Below are 17,771 nucleotides of genomic sequence, written 5' to 3' on the forward strand. Positions count from 1 at the left end.
GCATTTTCAAATTTATCGTAAATAACAAAGCAAAAGTAACATACAGGACTGCAGCCTCTGGATTTAAGGGGCTTGCTGTATCAATCTTGTAGAAAACTCTCCTTGCATACATTAACACTTGCCAGATGTGGTTATGGTTCCGCCTAAAAGGACACAGGGCATGATTACTGAGGCCGCCTCCTGCTGGCTCCTGTCAGTAAAGAAGTGTCTCTTCACTGACCTCCACTTTGCAAATGCTCTTTTCACATCCAGTTCTCCTGAGGTGGGATCCACTAGTGGGTGAAAGACGGGAATATCAAACACCAGGCGCTGCAGTGGAGAGATATGTCCTTTTAATGCAAGCAGTGAGCTTGTCAGAGCCACAGAGTTTGTCATAAGAGGAGCTTTGGGGCAGACAAGGCACTCGTGTTATGTACAGAGAGGGATGCCTCACTACTTTTACCAGTTCCTGTGAAATGGAGTTTTGCCATGGAAGGGAAACAAGTCCCTCCTCCTCCACTACCACACAAGGATCACCAGGACCGCTTCCAGCCTCACCCGCACACCCTGAGCAAAGCAGTCAAGCTAAAAGACACGACGGGTGGTGTGACAGAGCACAGGACCCCCTTGAAAGATCGGTGTGTGGGGGGGCAAACATTTTGGGGAGCTGAAATCATAAAAACTACTAGGTCAGCAGAAGAACCAAGAAATCCTCCTTCTCCTTAAGCCCCCTCCCCGAATGAAGCCCCACAGGTGCAGTCAGGCTGCGGCCCCTTACCGGACAGTCACCATCGGGATAGTTATCAGGGATGTAAACTGTAAACTTAAACACGCCATCCTGGTAAAGTCCATGCCGGATGAATATCACTCCAAACCACACTGCAGGAAAAGACAAGAACAGCCGGGCCTAACTTTGTGTCCAAGGGGTCAGATATGCTAGAAATTAAGAGGGAATCCTTGTCTTACTTAATGCAGAGCGGTAAGACGGCTGCACATAGACACCCGGTAGCTTCTGCTTCACAACCAGGGTACTACAAGAGAAGCAGCAGAAAATGAGCGCGACGGACACAGCCACACCCCACTTCCGCTTGCTGATAGGTGCCTCGCCCTCACAGGCAGCCAGTGCGAGGCATCCTCTCTGCTGAGCATCCGCCCAGATCGCTGCCCATTTACTGGCTTCCTCACCCGATCTCAGACAAATGTGTGAGCCACGAAAGGCCTCACATTTAGAAATTAAAGCCCAACAGGGATATTCAAAAAACCGGGCTTCCTTCCCAGAAAACAGGCTGCAGGTGATGTGAACAGTGCAACTCCCCCTTCTGGACATGAAATTTGAAATAAATGAGTATGTGATATTAATAGCTTTTGTGACTGTACACAGATCTCACACACGTTCAGAAACTGTTTTAAAATGCAATTTAGGGTAATAAGGAAAAATTAAGACTCCATGGAATGGCTGTCCCTTCGTGATCATTCTGAAGCTGAGCCACCACATCACACAGCGGGGGGGGGGGGGGGGGGCGGGCTGGGATTTGCTTGGTGAGGGCAGGCATCAGTGTGGGGCTCTCAACTATACTGTCCCCAGGGTCACCCCCTAGCTCAGACACTTAACTTCATGGGCCTTGCCAGGGAGTAGGAAACCTGCCAAAAACAAAGGGAGGCCAGTAAACTGACACAAAGCCTGCACTCGTTTTTAAAAGACCCAGCTACCCACAGCCGTTCTGCCCTGTTCCCTGCAGCTCTGCACCCAAACAGGTGAGGCTGTGACCAGACCTCAAAAATGTTTACCCTAGGGCCTGAAAACACATTAACCTGCCTATCCTGAATTTTACTGGGAAGTAGCTTATGGAGCCTCTTGGTTTATCACCTATTTGCCATCACGCTTCTTTTTAGTAACTTTTAAAGTTACCCCATTTTTTAAAGTCACTAAGATTCAGCATGTCAGCTACAGTGAAGTTGGTCAGAAAAGGCAATTTTGTGTTCAATACACAGCAGACTTAATCCCCACAATGGAAGCCTGTCCAACTCACTGCCCAGCCTCAAACACAAGGCCTCCATTATGAAGCTCAAAGGACCACTGCTACCAAATCACACCCAGCCAGTTACACTGGGGCCTTAGACCCTCTGACCACTACAGCTGCAGCAGCACACTGGGGGTGACAGGGAGGGGGACGGTGTCAAGGATACTAAATGTTTTTTTCTAAGTTTATTTTCATTTATTTGAAATGCAGAGAGCCAGTGATTGTCCATCTGCTGGCTCATTCCCCAAATGCCTGCAATAATCAGGGCTGGGCCAGGGCAAAGTCAGGCACCTGGAACTCAATCTGGGTCTCCTACGTGGGTGGCAGGGACCTAAGTCCTTGAGCCATCATCTGCTGCCTCCCAGGGTGTGCATTAGCAGGAAGCTGGATCAGAAACAGAAGAGGGGCCAGCACTGTGGTGTAGTGGGCTAAGCCTCTACCTGTGGTGCCTGCATCCCACATGGGCGCTGGTTCTAGTCCTGATTGCTCCTTTCCAATCCAGCTCTCTGCCATGGCCTGGGAAAGCAGTGGAAGATGGCCCAAGTCCTTGGGCCCCTGCACCCATGTGGGAGACCCCCAAAGAAGCTCCTGGCTCCTGATCAGTCAGGTCAGCTCAGCTCCAGCTGTTGTGGTCATTTGGGGAGTGAACCAGAGGATGGAAAACCTTTCTGTCTGTCTCTCTATCTGTAACTCTACCCCTCAAAAAAAAAAAAAAAAAGAGCCAAGACTTGAGCCAGGCATTCCCATAAGGAATTCAGGCATTCAATGTAGCCGCTTTATCAGTGTGCCAAATGTTTGCCCCAACAATAATTTTAAAATAAGTTTACAGGGGCCAGCGCTGTGGTGCTGCAAGCCAGCATCCCACATGGGAGTGCCAGTCCCAGTCCTGACTGCGCTGCACCCATTACAACTCCCTACTGATGTGCCTGGGAAAGCACAGGAAGTGCTTGGGCCACTGCCACCCACGTGAGAGACCACATGGAGTTCCTGCCTCCTGTCTTGAGCAGCCATTTGAGGAGTAAATCAGTGGATGGAAGATCTGTCACTCTGCCTTTCAAATAAATAACAATTTTTTTTAAGTTTACAGACAATTTAAAAATTATAGAAATCAATTCTCTAAACTTTTGTCTGTTCAACAATTATCCAGTCATTTTCCATCTAAAGCCATATGACATTTGAGCACTGTGTTGTCCCTCTTAGCATTGTATGCAAGCGCTCACCTCCTTGGACTCTAGAGACAGCCGAAACTTGAGCCCAGGTGCAGATGGCTGAGACCAGCCACGCTGCTACTCACATGCAGGCAGCTCTGTAAACCTCCCTGTGACTGCCCAGTCCTGTCTTTGAGATTCATGTCGAGTAAGTCCAGTCCCTTCTAATGACAGACCTTCACATACATGAAGACAACTTTAATGAGTGCTCTAAGTTCTCTCTTCACTAAGCCAGCAGTTCCAGTTCCTTCAGCTGTTGAGTCCAAAGGTCTGGCTTCCTGATCCCTCCTCCCTGCTGGGACCAGGATGCCTCTTACAAGGTGACAACCAAAATGGAGCACAACCTTCCTGCTAGGTGTGACCCGACAGACAATGGACTGCCACTCTCCTCCCACCGTCCCACCTCCTACAAAACTCTTTAGGAAGGAAACAATTCCTCTCATGGAAAGAAAGTTCAAAATTAAGTTACTAAGTTCCAATCTACTACAGATTCTTCATCTTAGTTTCTTCCTCTGTAAAACTGACATGGAAATTAAAGCACTTCTGCCTCTGACTTACCCACCTCTAAAGAAGCATCAGAATATTTTAGAAAGGATAGTTATAGGACACTACCCAGGTCTTGGTTAAGAAAGATCTTATCACCCGCCTAAGCCTCCACAGTCCTACATCCTTTATGGCCGATACTGGAGGGGAATGTGGGTGAGCCTGACAGCTGCCACTTATTCAGCCCACCAGAGTAAGTTTCATGTTTCAAGGAGGATCATCCCTAATCTAATCAGGGAGTTTGTCAAGGACTTACAATTCTGCAAGAAGAGAGTATTCCAGGTAGAAGGGTCCGTAAGAAGCATGGGTACCGTTTGTTGACTGTGCTGCTGGGGCAGGAGATGTGGGCTTGGTTATGGGCAAAGCATTCTTGGGAATAGAAGGCAGCTGCTTTTTGGGTGCAGTTCGTGGAGGACTGGTTTTCACGTCCCCTGTTAAGGTCTTCTCTTCACCGTCAGATCGCTATTCGGGATGAAGTTGTGAGAAGAGGGGTTAGGGTGACTTGAAATCACACAGTAGGTATTACTTCCATGACCTACAAGCTGGAACTGCTCTTTGACAACATCAGTCTAATGCTGTCAAGACAGCCTGAAAGTCCTTTGCCAGGAGGGGACAAGGCTGAAGCCATACGAAAGCACTGGGAAGGCTCTGATTAGCGAATTCTGTACGGACAACACAGTGAGTACTTACAGGATCACCCAGGACAGGTAAAGAAATGGTTTCTCCTGGTGCCCCACCCGCCAGAAGGACAAGGGTTACTAAGCAGTCAGACCACTGCAGAGGACGGGAAAGGTCCCCTTGCACTCGGGTGCTGAGGGATGACCGAGTCAGCACTCGGGTCGAAGCTATCTCACTTCCTGAGGTCTGATTCGCTTTCGGCCCTAATGAATGTTTCTGCACCTGGAATGCTACAGCACAGAGCGCCAGCCTTCGTCACAGACAGAGGCTGGTGTGAGTCAGTCTTCACCACCGTCTCATAGGTTCTTCCGGGGCACAGGTACAACCACAGGCTGTTATTTAATTAACTGCAGATCAAGTGCAAAGAAGAAAGATAACCGTAACGTCCTCACAGAGGTGGAGTCACAGGTTGTGAAAATAACCTTTTTATGAAAAATTCAGTGTCCCTCAGGTCTGACCTGGCCACGTTTTTCTGACCTTTCCCAAAGCTGCTCTAACCACAGAATCTTGAAGCTGAATAGAAACACGACTACGATGATGCGTCACAAATTTCATCCCGCGTGAATGTAACCTAAACGAAAACCATCTGGGAACTGTGACTGCCAGAATGATTTCTATTTGAGATGAAATTATCATTTTTCCAAAGTAGAAGCTAGAAAAATCAGGCTTCTAGGTGGCCTTTGGTGTGACCCCTTTAACTAAGAGAGAAGCGCCCGGGTCTGCCCTGCGTGTGTTAACTGCACCTACTTTGCGTACGGAGCTTGCAGACATGCTCCAGAAAGGGTTCATAACGTGTGCGCCAGGCAGAGAAATCCAGTGGTGCGTGTCATCCAACGCTTCTGTCCTCAGCATTCGCGCTACCTTAAAACACGGGGAGACAGAAACAGGCCGGCACCAACAGTTACAACTTCTGCAGTGGACAGAAACTAACTTTGCTATCTGAGATAGGATATAACGTTATATAACACAAGTTGTACAAACCCAGGAAAATGTCTTGAGGTATCTTCATAGATGGCTTCCTCCGGCATCACCTTCCTCTTTGCACCCCCTCCCTCTTCTGGCTCTAATTTCTGTCCTACCTCCAGATGTCCACAAGACTCTGGGCACCAGGTCCCCCCAGCTAGGATTCAGAATAGTCGGTACCCTGGCTCAACTCTGGTATCACAAAGTCTGAAGATACGACTACGAACAGTTGTGCAACTAGCATAACATCTAGGCTTTTAATGAACGGGAAAGCCAGGTTCAGAATGCCCTGTACCCACTCAGACAAAAGTTCTGTCACTGTTCCCAGGCTTATGGGAACAAACGATAAAGCTTCAAGGTGGCTGGTTTAAGAGTGACTCAAGTACAAACGATTCCCTCCAGCAAAACTAGCAGCCCAAGAACTAGACAGGGAAGACAGAGCCCACCTACATAGGTAAAACAGAGCGATCCCGGGTCCTGTCTGGCCCCTCCCTTTTTTTTTTAACTGCTGCAAATCTGGAAACTGCAGGATGACGGAATTGCCAAGCAACACACACATGCAAATGAGGAGTGCGAAACAGACATCTCACAAACACAGCTCTTCCAGGGGCAGCCTCAAGTAGCATATGACGAAGCATGTCTCAAAGGTCACAAGGTCAGGGGGTCATTTACTAAAAATACGGAGAAGCGCAGGCAAAGCAGCCTCGGCTCCGGCGAGTCCCCTCCGGGCTCCGTCACGTCCAAGGCAGAGCTCCCAGTAGCGCCAGTGACCACAGGTGACAAGGGCCGGAAAAGCCACAGCCCCTAACCCGAGGTCCTCCAGCAGGCTGCCCTGCTCAGCCGTGGGTGTCTCTGTGGAGTCTGACATCATGGGTGGGGACCAGGTCTTCCAGGTCCAGCCACTGCCTATTACTGCTGTTTTGATTTCCAAAAGATAATGCCACCCAATAATTAAGGCAGAGGAATGAGGATCCTGGGTCCTCCACTAACACGCTGACTTACAGCCAGTCAGCAGCCAGGGCTCTCTGCAGAGTGACTGACACGTGAAATGACTGCGACATCCGAAACGCTGGCGCACGCTCCTGTCTGAACCACACGAGAACATCACTGAGCTCCAGGCCCCGCAGCGAGGCGGTGCGCCACACTGTCCGGTCGCACGGACCGCGCAGGGGACACCCTCCAGGCACGTGCGCATTCACAGCGCCAGAGCAGCTTGGGTGCAAGCCCCTTCCAGGCTGAACACATTTGCCCCTGTGCCTTTGCCTTTAAGAATCCCGTCATCTCGCCCCCAGTTCTGCCTGCCTGCACCCAGGACTGCTGCCCAGCTCGCCGGTGGGTTTTTGTTTTAAAAACCCGATCTTTCCAGCACACTGCTGGGGCATTAGCCACACCATTTATTAGGCGTTCAGTCTATGACAGGCTCAGTATGACGTGCTCCAACAAGAATGACGTAGATGGGGTTAAACAGGCTACATCCTTGTCATCAGGCGACAGTTTCTGAATTTCTGCTGGTTCAGCCCCGAGAACAAAACACGACATTGCCTGCCTTTATGTCCTAGCGCCGAGAACGCGGCATCTGCAGCCCGTGCCAACGATGCATACATGGCAGAGCCAAAGCTAAGTGTCCCAGTGCCTCCACAGGCACCAACTTAATCCATCAGCCCCCGAACAGGTTTAAGATTCCACGGCAGGGCAGAGCCCACAGCCCGGCCTATGGCAGCCGGGCCTCACGGCCGGCTCACACCGGCACCCTCGCCCGGGCGCAGAAACCAGTCTCCGGGCACGCAGGGAATCTGGACAAACCTGTCTCGAGGTGATGCAAGGCGGGGGCCGTGTCCCGACCTTGCAGCTCCCCCGAGACGAGCCTGGGACCCAACAGCCTCTCCCGAGAGGGGATTGCGAGTCTCCGGACTCGGCGCTGCCCGCCCTCAGCCAGGGTGTGGGGCTGAAGAAGGCGGGTGCCGCCTCCCTTCCTCCGGCCCAGCTCGAGCTGCAAGCCCCAGTTGCGGGCTGTGGGCTCCACGACGGCCAACGCAGCAGGTGCCTGCAAACGCGTACAGGTGCCCAGCCCCGCCCCCGTGTCCCAGCGCGGCCGCCGTCGTGGAGCGCCGGGCAAGGCAGACAAATGCCGGGCCTGAGACGCCGACGGCTGGGGCTCAGGGACTCCTCGACCCTCGCATACCTACCAGCCGGCCGAGATGTGCGCCTCACCCCAGCGCCTTCAAAGCAGAGCTCCCGGCTGCCGAGCGCCGCCGCGGCCCCACAGCATCTCAGGCTGCAGAGCCAGCCCGGCCCCTGGCCGCTCCCCGCCCCGCCCTGCCCTCGGCGTAGGGCTCCGCCTCCTGCCCCAAGCCCCTGGACCCGGACACTTCCGCCCAGCCTCCCGCCGCCAAGTGGCTCTCGCACCTGTCCATCAAGGACGTCCTTCCGGGGGCGGTGGGACGACAGCAGTCCGTCCTGCCAATCAAGTAAGATCAACTCGGGTGGGGCTGCAGTTGACCCGCCCCTTACGTAACCGCGCCTTTGGGTGGGGCGAACTGTCTATCAAGGAAGTACGGGTCCCCGGGGAGGGATGGGAGGAAACAAACAAGCGCAGGTACGCAATTGGGCGCGGCGTCCGCCAGTCGCCATAGAGACCCGCCCAGAGGTTTATGCCGGCAGGGGGCCGCCCGCTACAGCCACCGCTCAGGGCGGGGCCGGGGCCGGAGAGTAAGACCTTCGCGGAGAGGTGGCACGGGGACAGGGCCGCCGCCGCTGCCCCGCCGGGCTCGCTGGGATCTGGGACGGCCGGAATGGGATGTACCGACGACGGCTGCTGTGTCGGAAGAGGGCTTTACGTAACCCTGAGGGCCGCCCCCTTTCGGGCGGCTGCTGATCTGCAGGTCAGCCCTCATGCGGGGCGCAGCTGGGCTGCCTTGAAGCGCGCGGGCGTGAGCGCCACCTGTCGGCGAGTCCCGGCGTCACGGGCTGCCCGAATGACTCAGGTGCGCGCTGGACTTTGGAGTCCGCCCCCGCCCGACTGTACAGCTCCTGGGTTTGGTGCGGTTGTGTTGGCTTTAAACCCCAGACGTGTCCTTTCCCACGTCTAACACGCTGCGCTGAAGTACTCCCACGGGGCCCATTCCACGCCGAGTAAAAGCCAAACCCAGCCAGGCGGTCCAGGCACAGCCCGTTCTGGCCTCGTTCCGCCTCCCTGCCCCCTTGGCCAGGCCCGCCTCTCCATCCTAAGTCTATCCTAAGTCTGTGGACACTGCCCTTGGCTCCCGCAGTCTCTAATCCTTTTCCCCCGTGGGACATCCCTCCGATCCCCGACCCCAAAATGCCGAGCGTGGAGACGACCCTCCGCGCAACAGGTACCTGCCCCTTGCCTGGACGTCCGTGGTTCTGACGCCCCACCCCCGAATTCGTTATTTCACACTCGGAAGAAATACCCTAGGACCCGGTTTGTGGAGTTTGTGGTTACCTCCGAGACGCAGGCAAACGATGGCAGGAAGCCAGGCGCTCCCAGTGTTCAATCCCAAGGGTTGGTTCTGAAATCCGGCTTCCTGCTCCAGCTGAGAGCAGTCCCGAGACACTTCCTCTTGTCCAGTCGGACACACTTAGTTCCCTCAGTACTGGATTCGCCTCTATGGAACGGAGGGGACGCAGGGAACCCTTGCCTCTGGCCGCAGCGGGTCTCCTGGGCACCCCTCTGGTCACTTCGTCCCAGGCTCCTCCTCCTATCCTGAGTTTTCTGAGCTTGGGTTTCCACAGAGGACTCGCACGTTATTTCTCCAGCCCAGACCTCTCCACTGAGCTTTAGGTAAGTGTATCAACCACGCACGCACCGGGCACTGGATGCCTCACACGCATAACCAGTATCCGAGAGCCTCTGGCCGCGCATGACAGAAAACCCTACTCAAAGTGGCTCACATAGGCAGGGGATTTCCCTCACGTGGGGTGGGGGTGGGGAGGGGGTGCTTCGGGCACTGCTTTCCTTCAATTCTCTGGAATTGCACATTCTGGGTGGTGGCAAGACGGCTGCTGCCACTCCAGAAATAACCCACGTCCGGCAAAACGCAAAGTATCCCTTTCTTCAGTGGTCTTTGAAATGCAAGAATACCGTTCCCAGAAGGCCCCTGGAAGAAATGCCCACCCAGGCCATTCATGATCAGAAGTGTGTTGCTGAGGGCTAGGGCTTTGGCCCAGCTTGGGATGCCCGTCTTCCACGAGCACGCCTGGGTTCAAGTCCTGACCCCACTTCTGGGTCCGGCTTCCTGTTAGTGTGCAGCCTGGGAGGCCTTGGTGGTAGCTCAAGTACTCAGTTCCCTGCCACCCACCTGGGAGACCTGGGTTGGGTTCTGGGATCTCAGCTTTGGCCTGGCCCAGCCCAGGCTGTTGCAGGCTGTTAGGGGTGGGCCAGCAAAGGGAAGCCATTCCTCTGCCTTTCAAATAATGTAAAAATTTTAAAAAATGAGTCTCTTCCCACAGTCAAATCCATGTGGATCAAGTCTGCTATGACTGACTGGGGCCAATAAAGATTACACTTGACTCCTTGGAGAAATGATTGGATTGAGAGCCCGGCCTTGTGGCGTAGTGGGGTAGGCCCCCGCCTGCAATGCCAGCGTCCCATGTAGGTGCCAGTTTGAGACCTGGCTGCTGCACTTCCGATCCTGCTCCCTGCTAATGGTCTGGGAAAAGCAGTGGAAAATGGCCCAAACGCTTGTCCCCTGCTACCCACATGGGAGACCTGGAAGAAGCTCCTGGCTTTGGCCTGGCCCAGGCCCAGCCCCGGCCATTGCAGCCATCTGGGGAGTGAACCAGCAGATGGGCGATCTCTTTGTCTCTCCCTCCAACTCTGACTTTCGAATAAATAAATATTTAACAAAAAATAAGTAATCCAATTGGTATATTGAAAACACCGCTTTGTGTGAACATAATTGCAGGGGCACAGGTGTGGGAGAGCCGTTGGGAAACCATTGCGGCAGGTGGGGTAGGAGATGACTGCACGCACATCACGGTGGGAAGAAAGAACTGAATGTGTTCTGGAGCTTTCTGAGAGGAATAGACAGGACTTGACCACAGCTTAGACAGGGGATGTGCCTGTGTCTGGTGGGGGGAGGGTCGTGAGCGGGAAGGTATCCTGGACGATGCCTAGATACCTGGCCTGAGCTGCCGGATGCACGGTGAGGCCGTTCACCGAGATGAGAACCGAGGCCCACCGCGTTGGGAGGGTGGGAAGTGGAGAAAAGTTCTGCTTCAGACAGGCGCTGTTTGTGGGATTTCTGTAGCCACTGCTGCTTTCTTCTCCGATTGTCACTTCCTTCCCTCATTGCTGACAGAACCTCAGTGTTGTTGAGTTCAAGCCCTTTCATGGCTCCTCCTTAACTCCCCACAGGGCAGACACCATCCTCCTGCCCCGGCGGTGGGCCAGCCCCTCTGGCATGCTTCCCTTTCTTCCGAGGCGCGGTGCTCTCCCACCCTGCCCCGCCACAAGTGGGGGACTTGGCACTGGACCTCTGCCTTGATCGTTCTCTTTTCTGCCCCTCAAAGCTGCCAGCTCAGACACCACCTCCAGGGCCTGGGTGCTGCCTGCCTGGACGACGACCTAGTGTTCATTTCCTGCTTTAGACGGTGAGCTCTGTGAGGCAGGCTCCTCACTGTCTCCCCGGAGGAGAATCGCACCGTTGGATGAAGTAGGGATGCAATACAGTGATCCCCCTGTGGTGGTCAGCTTTTGGTTACCTTGACAAAATACCCGAGGCAAGCTACTTAGTAAGGAAGAGAGACTTGGCCTCATGGCTCAGGGGTGGAAGGTCTAGGGGCCTCATCGAGGGATGGCTTTCCTGCTGGTAGGGTTCCACGCAGCACCGAGCATCACGTGCCAACAGACAGCGAGCACACACACCTGTCTACATGGCGGTATTTCATAAAGTATGTGGAGGGGTGGGTATTGCGGGGCTGCTGGCCAAGTTTAAGCCACTTGGGGTTCCCATGTCCCATGTCGGAGGCCAGTTCAAGTCCCAGCTGCTCTGCTTCTGATCTGGCTTCCTGCTCATGCTCATCCAGGTGACGCTCAAGTTCTTGCGTCCATTACCTGAGTCCCTGCCACCTACAGGTAACATCCCTGGATGGAGATCCAGGCTCCGGCCGTCAGCCTGGCCCAGCCCTGGCTGCTGCAGGCATTTGGGGAGCGATCTTGCAAATGTTAGAGATAGTTTGCTCTGCCTTTCAAATAAATAAACTTTTTTTTCAAAAGACTCATTCTTTAAAAAAAAAAAAAAAAACTTGTAGAAAATCCAATGAAAAGACATTTTGAAATCTTACAGAATATGTGTAATCTCTCACAGTTAAGCCACTAGGACACAATCCCATGCAGCCCCACCTGCACACACCGTAACTGGATGCAGCTGCCACCCTCCTGCTCCCATTAATTTATGACTTTGGAGTGTGAACTCCTACAAATTTGGCAGTCAAATCAGATTTTAAACATGACACCCCCTTCTCGGTGGTTTCACTTTCCACAGTTTGAGTCACCCGCAGTCAATCACGGTCAGAAAATACTACAGAGAAAATTCCGGAAGTAAACAACTCATACATTTTCAGTTGCACGCGGCTGAGTGTGATGAAATCGTGTACCAACCTGCTGTGATCCAGCCGGGATGTGAATCATCCCTGGGTTCCACGTACCCCTGCTGTATACACAGCCCACTCACCAGTCACTTAGGAGCTGTCCTGGTGTCACAGAGCTTGCGCAAGCAGCACTACTTTGCTTAATAGTGACCCAAAGCCAAGGCTGGTGATGCAATTTTGTTACTGCGATCGTTTTATCGTAGTGTTGTTGCTCTCGATATACTTAATCTGTAAATTTCATGTGTGTAGAAAAAGCTATATAGGGTTTGGTACTATCTGTGGTTTCAAGACATCTACTGGTGGTCTTGGAACATATCCCCTCCGAGTAAGTGTACGTAAGGGTGGGAGGGTGTTACATAAATACGGGGCAAAAGAAGGAAAGAAGCAAGGAAAGTAATTTGAAACCCTCATGCACACACCGGGCTCTGCCTCTGCGTGGGAAAGTAGCTCATTGTGACAATGAGGCAGCTTCAAGTTACCCTCTCTTTATGAGTGGCACAGAAAATGCTGAGCAAAACTCAATCACCCTGAACCTTGCCTGCTAAATATTTTCAATCACTTCCGATTATGCCTGCTAGTCTAAATTGCTCGACATATCTGATGTTAAATTTGTATCGGCCGACGCCGCAGCTCACTCCTCTGCCTTGTGGCGCCGGCACACCGGGTTCTAGTCCCAGTCGGGGCGCCGGATTCTGTCCCGGTTGCCCCTCTTCCAGGCCAGCTCTCTGCTGTGGCCAGGGAGTGCAGTGGAGGATGGCCCAGGTGCTTGGGCCCTGCACCCCATGGGAGACCAGGAGAAGCTCCTGGCTCCTGCCATCGGATCAGCGCGGTGCGCCGGCTGCAGCGGCCATTGGGGGTGAACCAATGGAAAAAAGGAAGACCTTTCTCTCTGTCTCTCTCTTTCTCACTGTCTAACTCTGCCTTTTACCTCAGGACTGGATAGGCGATCACGCTGAGTGTTCCGCACTTCTCATGGTCCAGTCAGCGAGGGAGTCACTGAGTGCAGCCTTCTTCTGGTCTCTGGGAAGTTAACTGCGCAGAGCAGTGTAGGGAGGCTGTAATGGAAGGAAGGGGCGACGCAAGCAAGGTCAGTGTGTAGATTGCACTGTCGTGACTATAACAACATACCTGAGGCAGCTAACTGTCCACGGGAACGGGGGTCTCCAAGCTCATGGTTTTGGAGATTCGCAGTCCAAAATGAGGCTGCTCCCATGGGTTTGAACTCTGGTGACAGCATCTTTGCCAGCAGAGTCCCAAGGTAGCACAAAGCTCACGTGGCAAGAAGGAGCTCACACGTGTGTCTCTGTGTGGTCGTGGAGGCTCCACTCTAACACCCCATTTCAACCCCATCCCCTCCCAAAGGCTCCAACTCCAAATACTATAACTGGATTAACTGCCCGCCCTCTTAGTGCCACTTACACTGAGACTACAGGACCAAAAGACTTTTTTTTAAAAATATTTACTTATTTTATTTGAAAAAGTTACACACAGAGAGAGGCAGAGAGAGAGAGAGGGGTCTTCCATCCGTTGGTTCACTCCGCAATTGGCCGCATTGGCTGTAGCTGCACCCATCCGAAGCCAGGAGCCAGGAGCTTCCTCTGGGTCTCCCACATGGGTGCAGGTGCCCAAGGACTTGCGCCATCTTCTACTGCTTTCCCAGGCCATAGCAGAGAGCTGGATCAGAAGTGGAGCAGCCAGGTCTCGAACCAGCGCCCATATGGGATGCCGGCCCTTCAGGCCAGGGCGTTAACCTGCTGAGCCACAGTGCCAGCACCCCAAAAGACTTTTGAGGCTGTTGGGGGACATTCACTCTCCGGACTGTTACCCAAAGCAAAGCAGATGGTCTCAATGGGCTTGGCTTATACACATGTGCCCATATGAGTCAGTATCTTTATCTCTATCCATTTGCCCTCAAATCCTTTTTTGAGAGGTCGATTCCCATAGAGATATCACTGGTTACACACATGGTTCAAGACACATGAGATGATTATCCAGCTATGCATTTATTTTATAATTATTTTATAATGCCAGTAAAGATACAATTAGTAGATCTAAACCATGACTTGTGGGTTGTAATGGTTAGGATGAAAGCACTTCTATAGGGTAGTGTGTATTTCTTTAGTGATAGATTTAAGGAAGGATAGTTAATCATGATCCTCAGATATGGCAGAAATCATGAATTTTTGAGAATTACTGAAGTTTGAGAAGTACTATTCAAGAGGAATGCTTTCACCCATTTTTTGGTTAAAGATTTCTTTATTTGAAAGTCAGAGAGGGGGAAAGGCAGAGAGAGAGAGAGAGTTATCTTCCATGTGCTGCCTCATTCCCCAGATGGCTGCAAAGCCAGAGCTCAGCCAGTCTGAAGCCAGGAGCCAGGAGCTCCATCTGGACCTCCCACACGGGTGCAGGGGTCCAAACACTTGGGCCATCTTCTGCTGCTTTCCCAGGCCATCAGCAGGGAGCTAGACTGGAAGTGGAGCAGCCAGGACACAAACCGGTATCCCTATGGGACGCTGGCATCAGAGGCAGCTGCTTTATCTGCTACGCCACAACGCTGGCCCCTGCTTTTGCCCTTTCTACATCCTTGGTGATCATTACAATTCTTGCTTGTACCTTCACAAATGTGCTTTGGCTGTGCAGGCTTTGGCTGTACAGCCTGGAGCGAGTGGGTGGCTGGCTGGGTGAATTTTACAGAGTACTGCATTTCAAAATGAAATCAGAGCGGCTGATGGAGCAATGTGAATGCTGATGCCTTAACAAAAAGCAACCGATATAAAATGCTGCTGCTCACCCAGGCTGAAAAGAACCAATTTCCTTTTATAATCAAACAGCATTTTGAACATAGCCTGACACTACAATAACTCTGCCTTTCTTTGCATCCCGAGACGGTGCCACCAGCCACAGGGCAAGCTTCTTTTTGATTGACGCCATCTATGGAAAACCACCTCACTCTATGGTTTAAAGCATTTGGGAAGAGGATAAATGCTAGGTCGGCGCTGCGCCTCAATAGGCTAATCCTCCACCTGGGGCACCGGCACCCCGGGTTCTAGTCCCGGTCGGGGCACTGGATTCTGTCCCAGTCGCTCCTCTTCCTGTCCAGCTCTCTGCTGTGGCCCGGGAGTGCAGTGGATGATGGCCCAAGTGCTTGGGCCCTGCTCCCCATGGGAAACCAGGAGAAGCACCTGGCTTTGGATCAGCGCAGTGCGCCGGCTGTGGCGGCCATTGGGGGGTGAACCAATGGAAAAGGAAGACCTTTCTCCCTGTCTCTCTCTCTCACTGTCCACTCTGCCTGCCCCCCCCCCAAAAAAAAGAGGATAAATGCTTAAGGTCAGTTTCAGACTCCAGAAAAGCAAGCCAAGGAGGGAGAAAAAGCTTTATTTGTTCAGCAAGCAGAACCCAGGGCTGCTGTGGGAAGGGCTGTCCCAAACACAAACACCTCCCTTCCTCCCAACAGATGAGAGCAGACTTCAAAAAGTTCATGGAAACCAAATGAAAAGAACTTTCTTGGTGCAAACACACCCTTTGAAATCCATGCATAGTTTTTTTTACTATCGTACACATTTTTCATGAACTTTTTGAAGACTGTGTCTGTACAGAGTTCAGTGTTTTTTGCACTGAAATAAACTTGTCCTTTCATTCTATTTTCCAAAACCTTTTTCAAGTTCTCTTGTAAATAGTGATTTTCTGAAAGATGGGGCGTCTCAGTGATTTTGAGAGTCACCTACCCAAAGCAACTGACAGCTGTCACCCTCGTTTAGTCTAATATTTTATTCTGAGAACATTGTCATACAGAAAAGCTGAATGTACTACACACCTCTGACTCACCCCCTAGACTCAACAACAGTTACCATTTTCTCTTATTTGCTTGTCCTGTCTTCTTCCTACTGAGTTATTTAAAAATAAACTGCAGGCAGGCAGGCATTTAGCCTGTGGTTAAGAGGCCTATAGCCCATATCAGAGTAGCCAAGCTTGAAACCCTCTCCAGCTCCTGACTCGAACTGCCTACACTAAGGCAGACCCTGGGAGGCAGGAGCGATGGCTCAATAACCAGGTTCCTGACACACGCACACTGGATACCTGGATTGAGTTTCTAGCTTCTGGCTTTAGCCTGGCCCAGTGCTGGCCATTGCAGACATGTGGGGAGTGAGCCAGTGGATGGGAGTTCTGTCTCTCTGCATCTCAAATTAAAAAAAGTTGGAGTCATCATGACCTTCAGCCCTAAATGCTTCAGTCTGTATGTCCTAAGAGCAAAAACATCCCCTTACAGAATGGTGGTGCCACAGTCACACCTAGGAACATTCACACTGAAGCCGGTGCTCTGTCACTGTGGGTTAAGCTGCCACTTCGGAGGCCAAATCTCATATCAGAATGCTGGTTGGAGTCCCAGCTTCCGATCCAGCTTCCTGCTAATGCACCTAGGAGAGCAGCAGAGGCTGGCCCAAGTGCTTGGGCCCCTGCCACCCACATGGGAGACCTGGGTGGAGTTCCTGGCTCCTGGCTTCAACCCAACTCAGACTTGGCTACTGTGGGCCTTTGGGGAGTTAACCAGCACAGTAAGATCTCTGTTTCTTCCTCTGCCTTTCAGATAAATATTTTCATTTAGGGGAAAATTCACATGGAGCCAGCTTTGTGGTGTAGGCAGTAATCCCACATGGACGCCTGTTCCTGTCCTGATTGCTTCACTCTGATCCAGCTCCCTGCTAATGCATCTGGGAAAAGCAGTGGAAGATGGCCCAAGTGTTTGAGCCCCTACCACCCTGTGTGGGAAACCTGGAAGAAGCTCCTGGCTTTGGCCTGGCCCAGCCCTAGCTGTTGCAGCCATCTAGGGGTGAACCAGCAGATGGAAGATCTTTCTCTGTCTAACTTTCAAATAAGGAAGTCGTTAAAAAAAATCACACTAAAATCCTATCCTCATCACACATGAAGACCGATTTAAATTGATCTGCTATACGTCAGGGGGAAAAAAAAAAGTTTTCACAGCTGTGGCCAAGTCCCTCTGAAACGCCCAGGAGAAAAACCTGTCATCTATGACAAACAACAGCTTCTCCTGATCCCATTCACGCGGCTCCTCCTCTCTGGGGGGACCCCAGGAAGCCGTCTTCATCCCAGCCTGCGAAGGCGCTGGGTTGTTTGCACAGCCCGGGGAGCTGGGAGACCTTCGTGCCTCCGCCTGTAGGATCGAGCGCCCTCTGGTGGCCAGCGGAAAGAATGCACGCAGCAAAGCCGAAAGTCACGCCCCTGGTGAGTTTCTCATAGAGAACAGTGTGTATATATTTTAAACAAATCCACGCTCCTAAATTCTGAGTCTGCATTTGCATTGCTGGAGAAAAAACCAATGCCAAAATAAGTTTTTTAATTCCCTTGAAGTTATTAGCACTCTGAAGCAGGGAAGCGCCCCCACCAGGGGTTCAAGTACACAGAGATGGAAGAGAAAGGATTGTGGAGCTTTATCATCTAGGTATTGTCTCAGGAACCATTCTGCAGGGCCAACCCCAGAATCCACCTACACAGCCTTGGTCAGAGACACCTGCATCCCCCTGCAACTACTCCCCCCCCCCCCCGCCACCAATCACACCAATTCACCCCTAAGATATAAATGAGTTAAAAATCCTCCCACACACACTAGGGCCCAAAGCTCCAAGTGAAAGAGACTAAGCACTAATGGTGGAGTTCCCAGCATTGGCCCGGGACACAGTGAGGAGTTCTATCCTGCACAATGAGACGGTCTGGGGCAATGGGCGAAGGGGTTAGGGAGGGGTCAAGGGCT

The 17,771-nt window shown here is 52.2% G+C and overlaps 1 protein-coding gene and 1 long non-coding RNA gene across 19 annotated transcripts in view; one reads left to right on the forward strand and one right to left on the reverse strand.

Annotated features, from left to right (window-relative positions):
* AKTIP (AKT interacting protein) overlaps positions 1-17,771 on the reverse strand; it is a 47,395-nt gene that overhangs the window by 2,292 nt on the left and 27,332 nt on the right. For 2 of the 18 annotated variants that reach the window (XM_070063535.2, XM_008257300.5), the window contains exons 1-7: positions 7,579-7,736; positions 5,177-5,286; positions 4,008-4,213; positions 946-1,010; positions 758-858; positions 221-309; positions 45-143 (exon numbers count right to left, since the gene is read on the reverse strand). In XM_070063535.2, the coding sequence (XP_069919636.1) occupies positions 45-143; positions 221-309; positions 758-858; positions 946-1,010; positions 4,008-4,213; positions 5,177-5,281 (665 nt within the window). In that variant the 5' untranslated portion in view covers positions 5,282-5,286; positions 7,579-7,736. Of the gene's footprint in view, positions 1-44; positions 144-220; positions 310-757; positions 859-945; positions 3,504-4,007; positions 4,214-5,176; positions 5,291-7,195; positions 7,422-7,574; positions 7,737-7,798; positions 7,850-8,108; positions 8,305-8,855; positions 9,112-12,932; positions 13,060-17,771 lie in introns of those variants that run through there. The other 16 variants (XM_017342226.4, XM_051846775.3, XM_070063540.2 and 13 more) reach the window with 12 other exon arrangements.
* LOC127491303 (uncharacterized) lies at positions 8,946-17,302 on the forward strand. The gene is made up of 2 exons (XR_007919874.3): positions 8,946-9,194; positions 16,590-17,302. It is a non-coding gene; the product is annotated as an uncharacterized LOC127491303 (long non-coding RNA).

This window comes from Oryctolagus cuniculus, chromosome 18 (assembly GCF_051225735.1).
Source record: "Oryctolagus cuniculus isolate XC-2025 breed Fujian yellow rabbit chromosome 18, ASM5122573v1, whole genome shotgun sequence".
Taxonomy (NCBI): Eukaryota; Metazoa; Chordata; class Mammalia; order Lagomorpha; family Leporidae; genus Oryctolagus; species Oryctolagus cuniculus.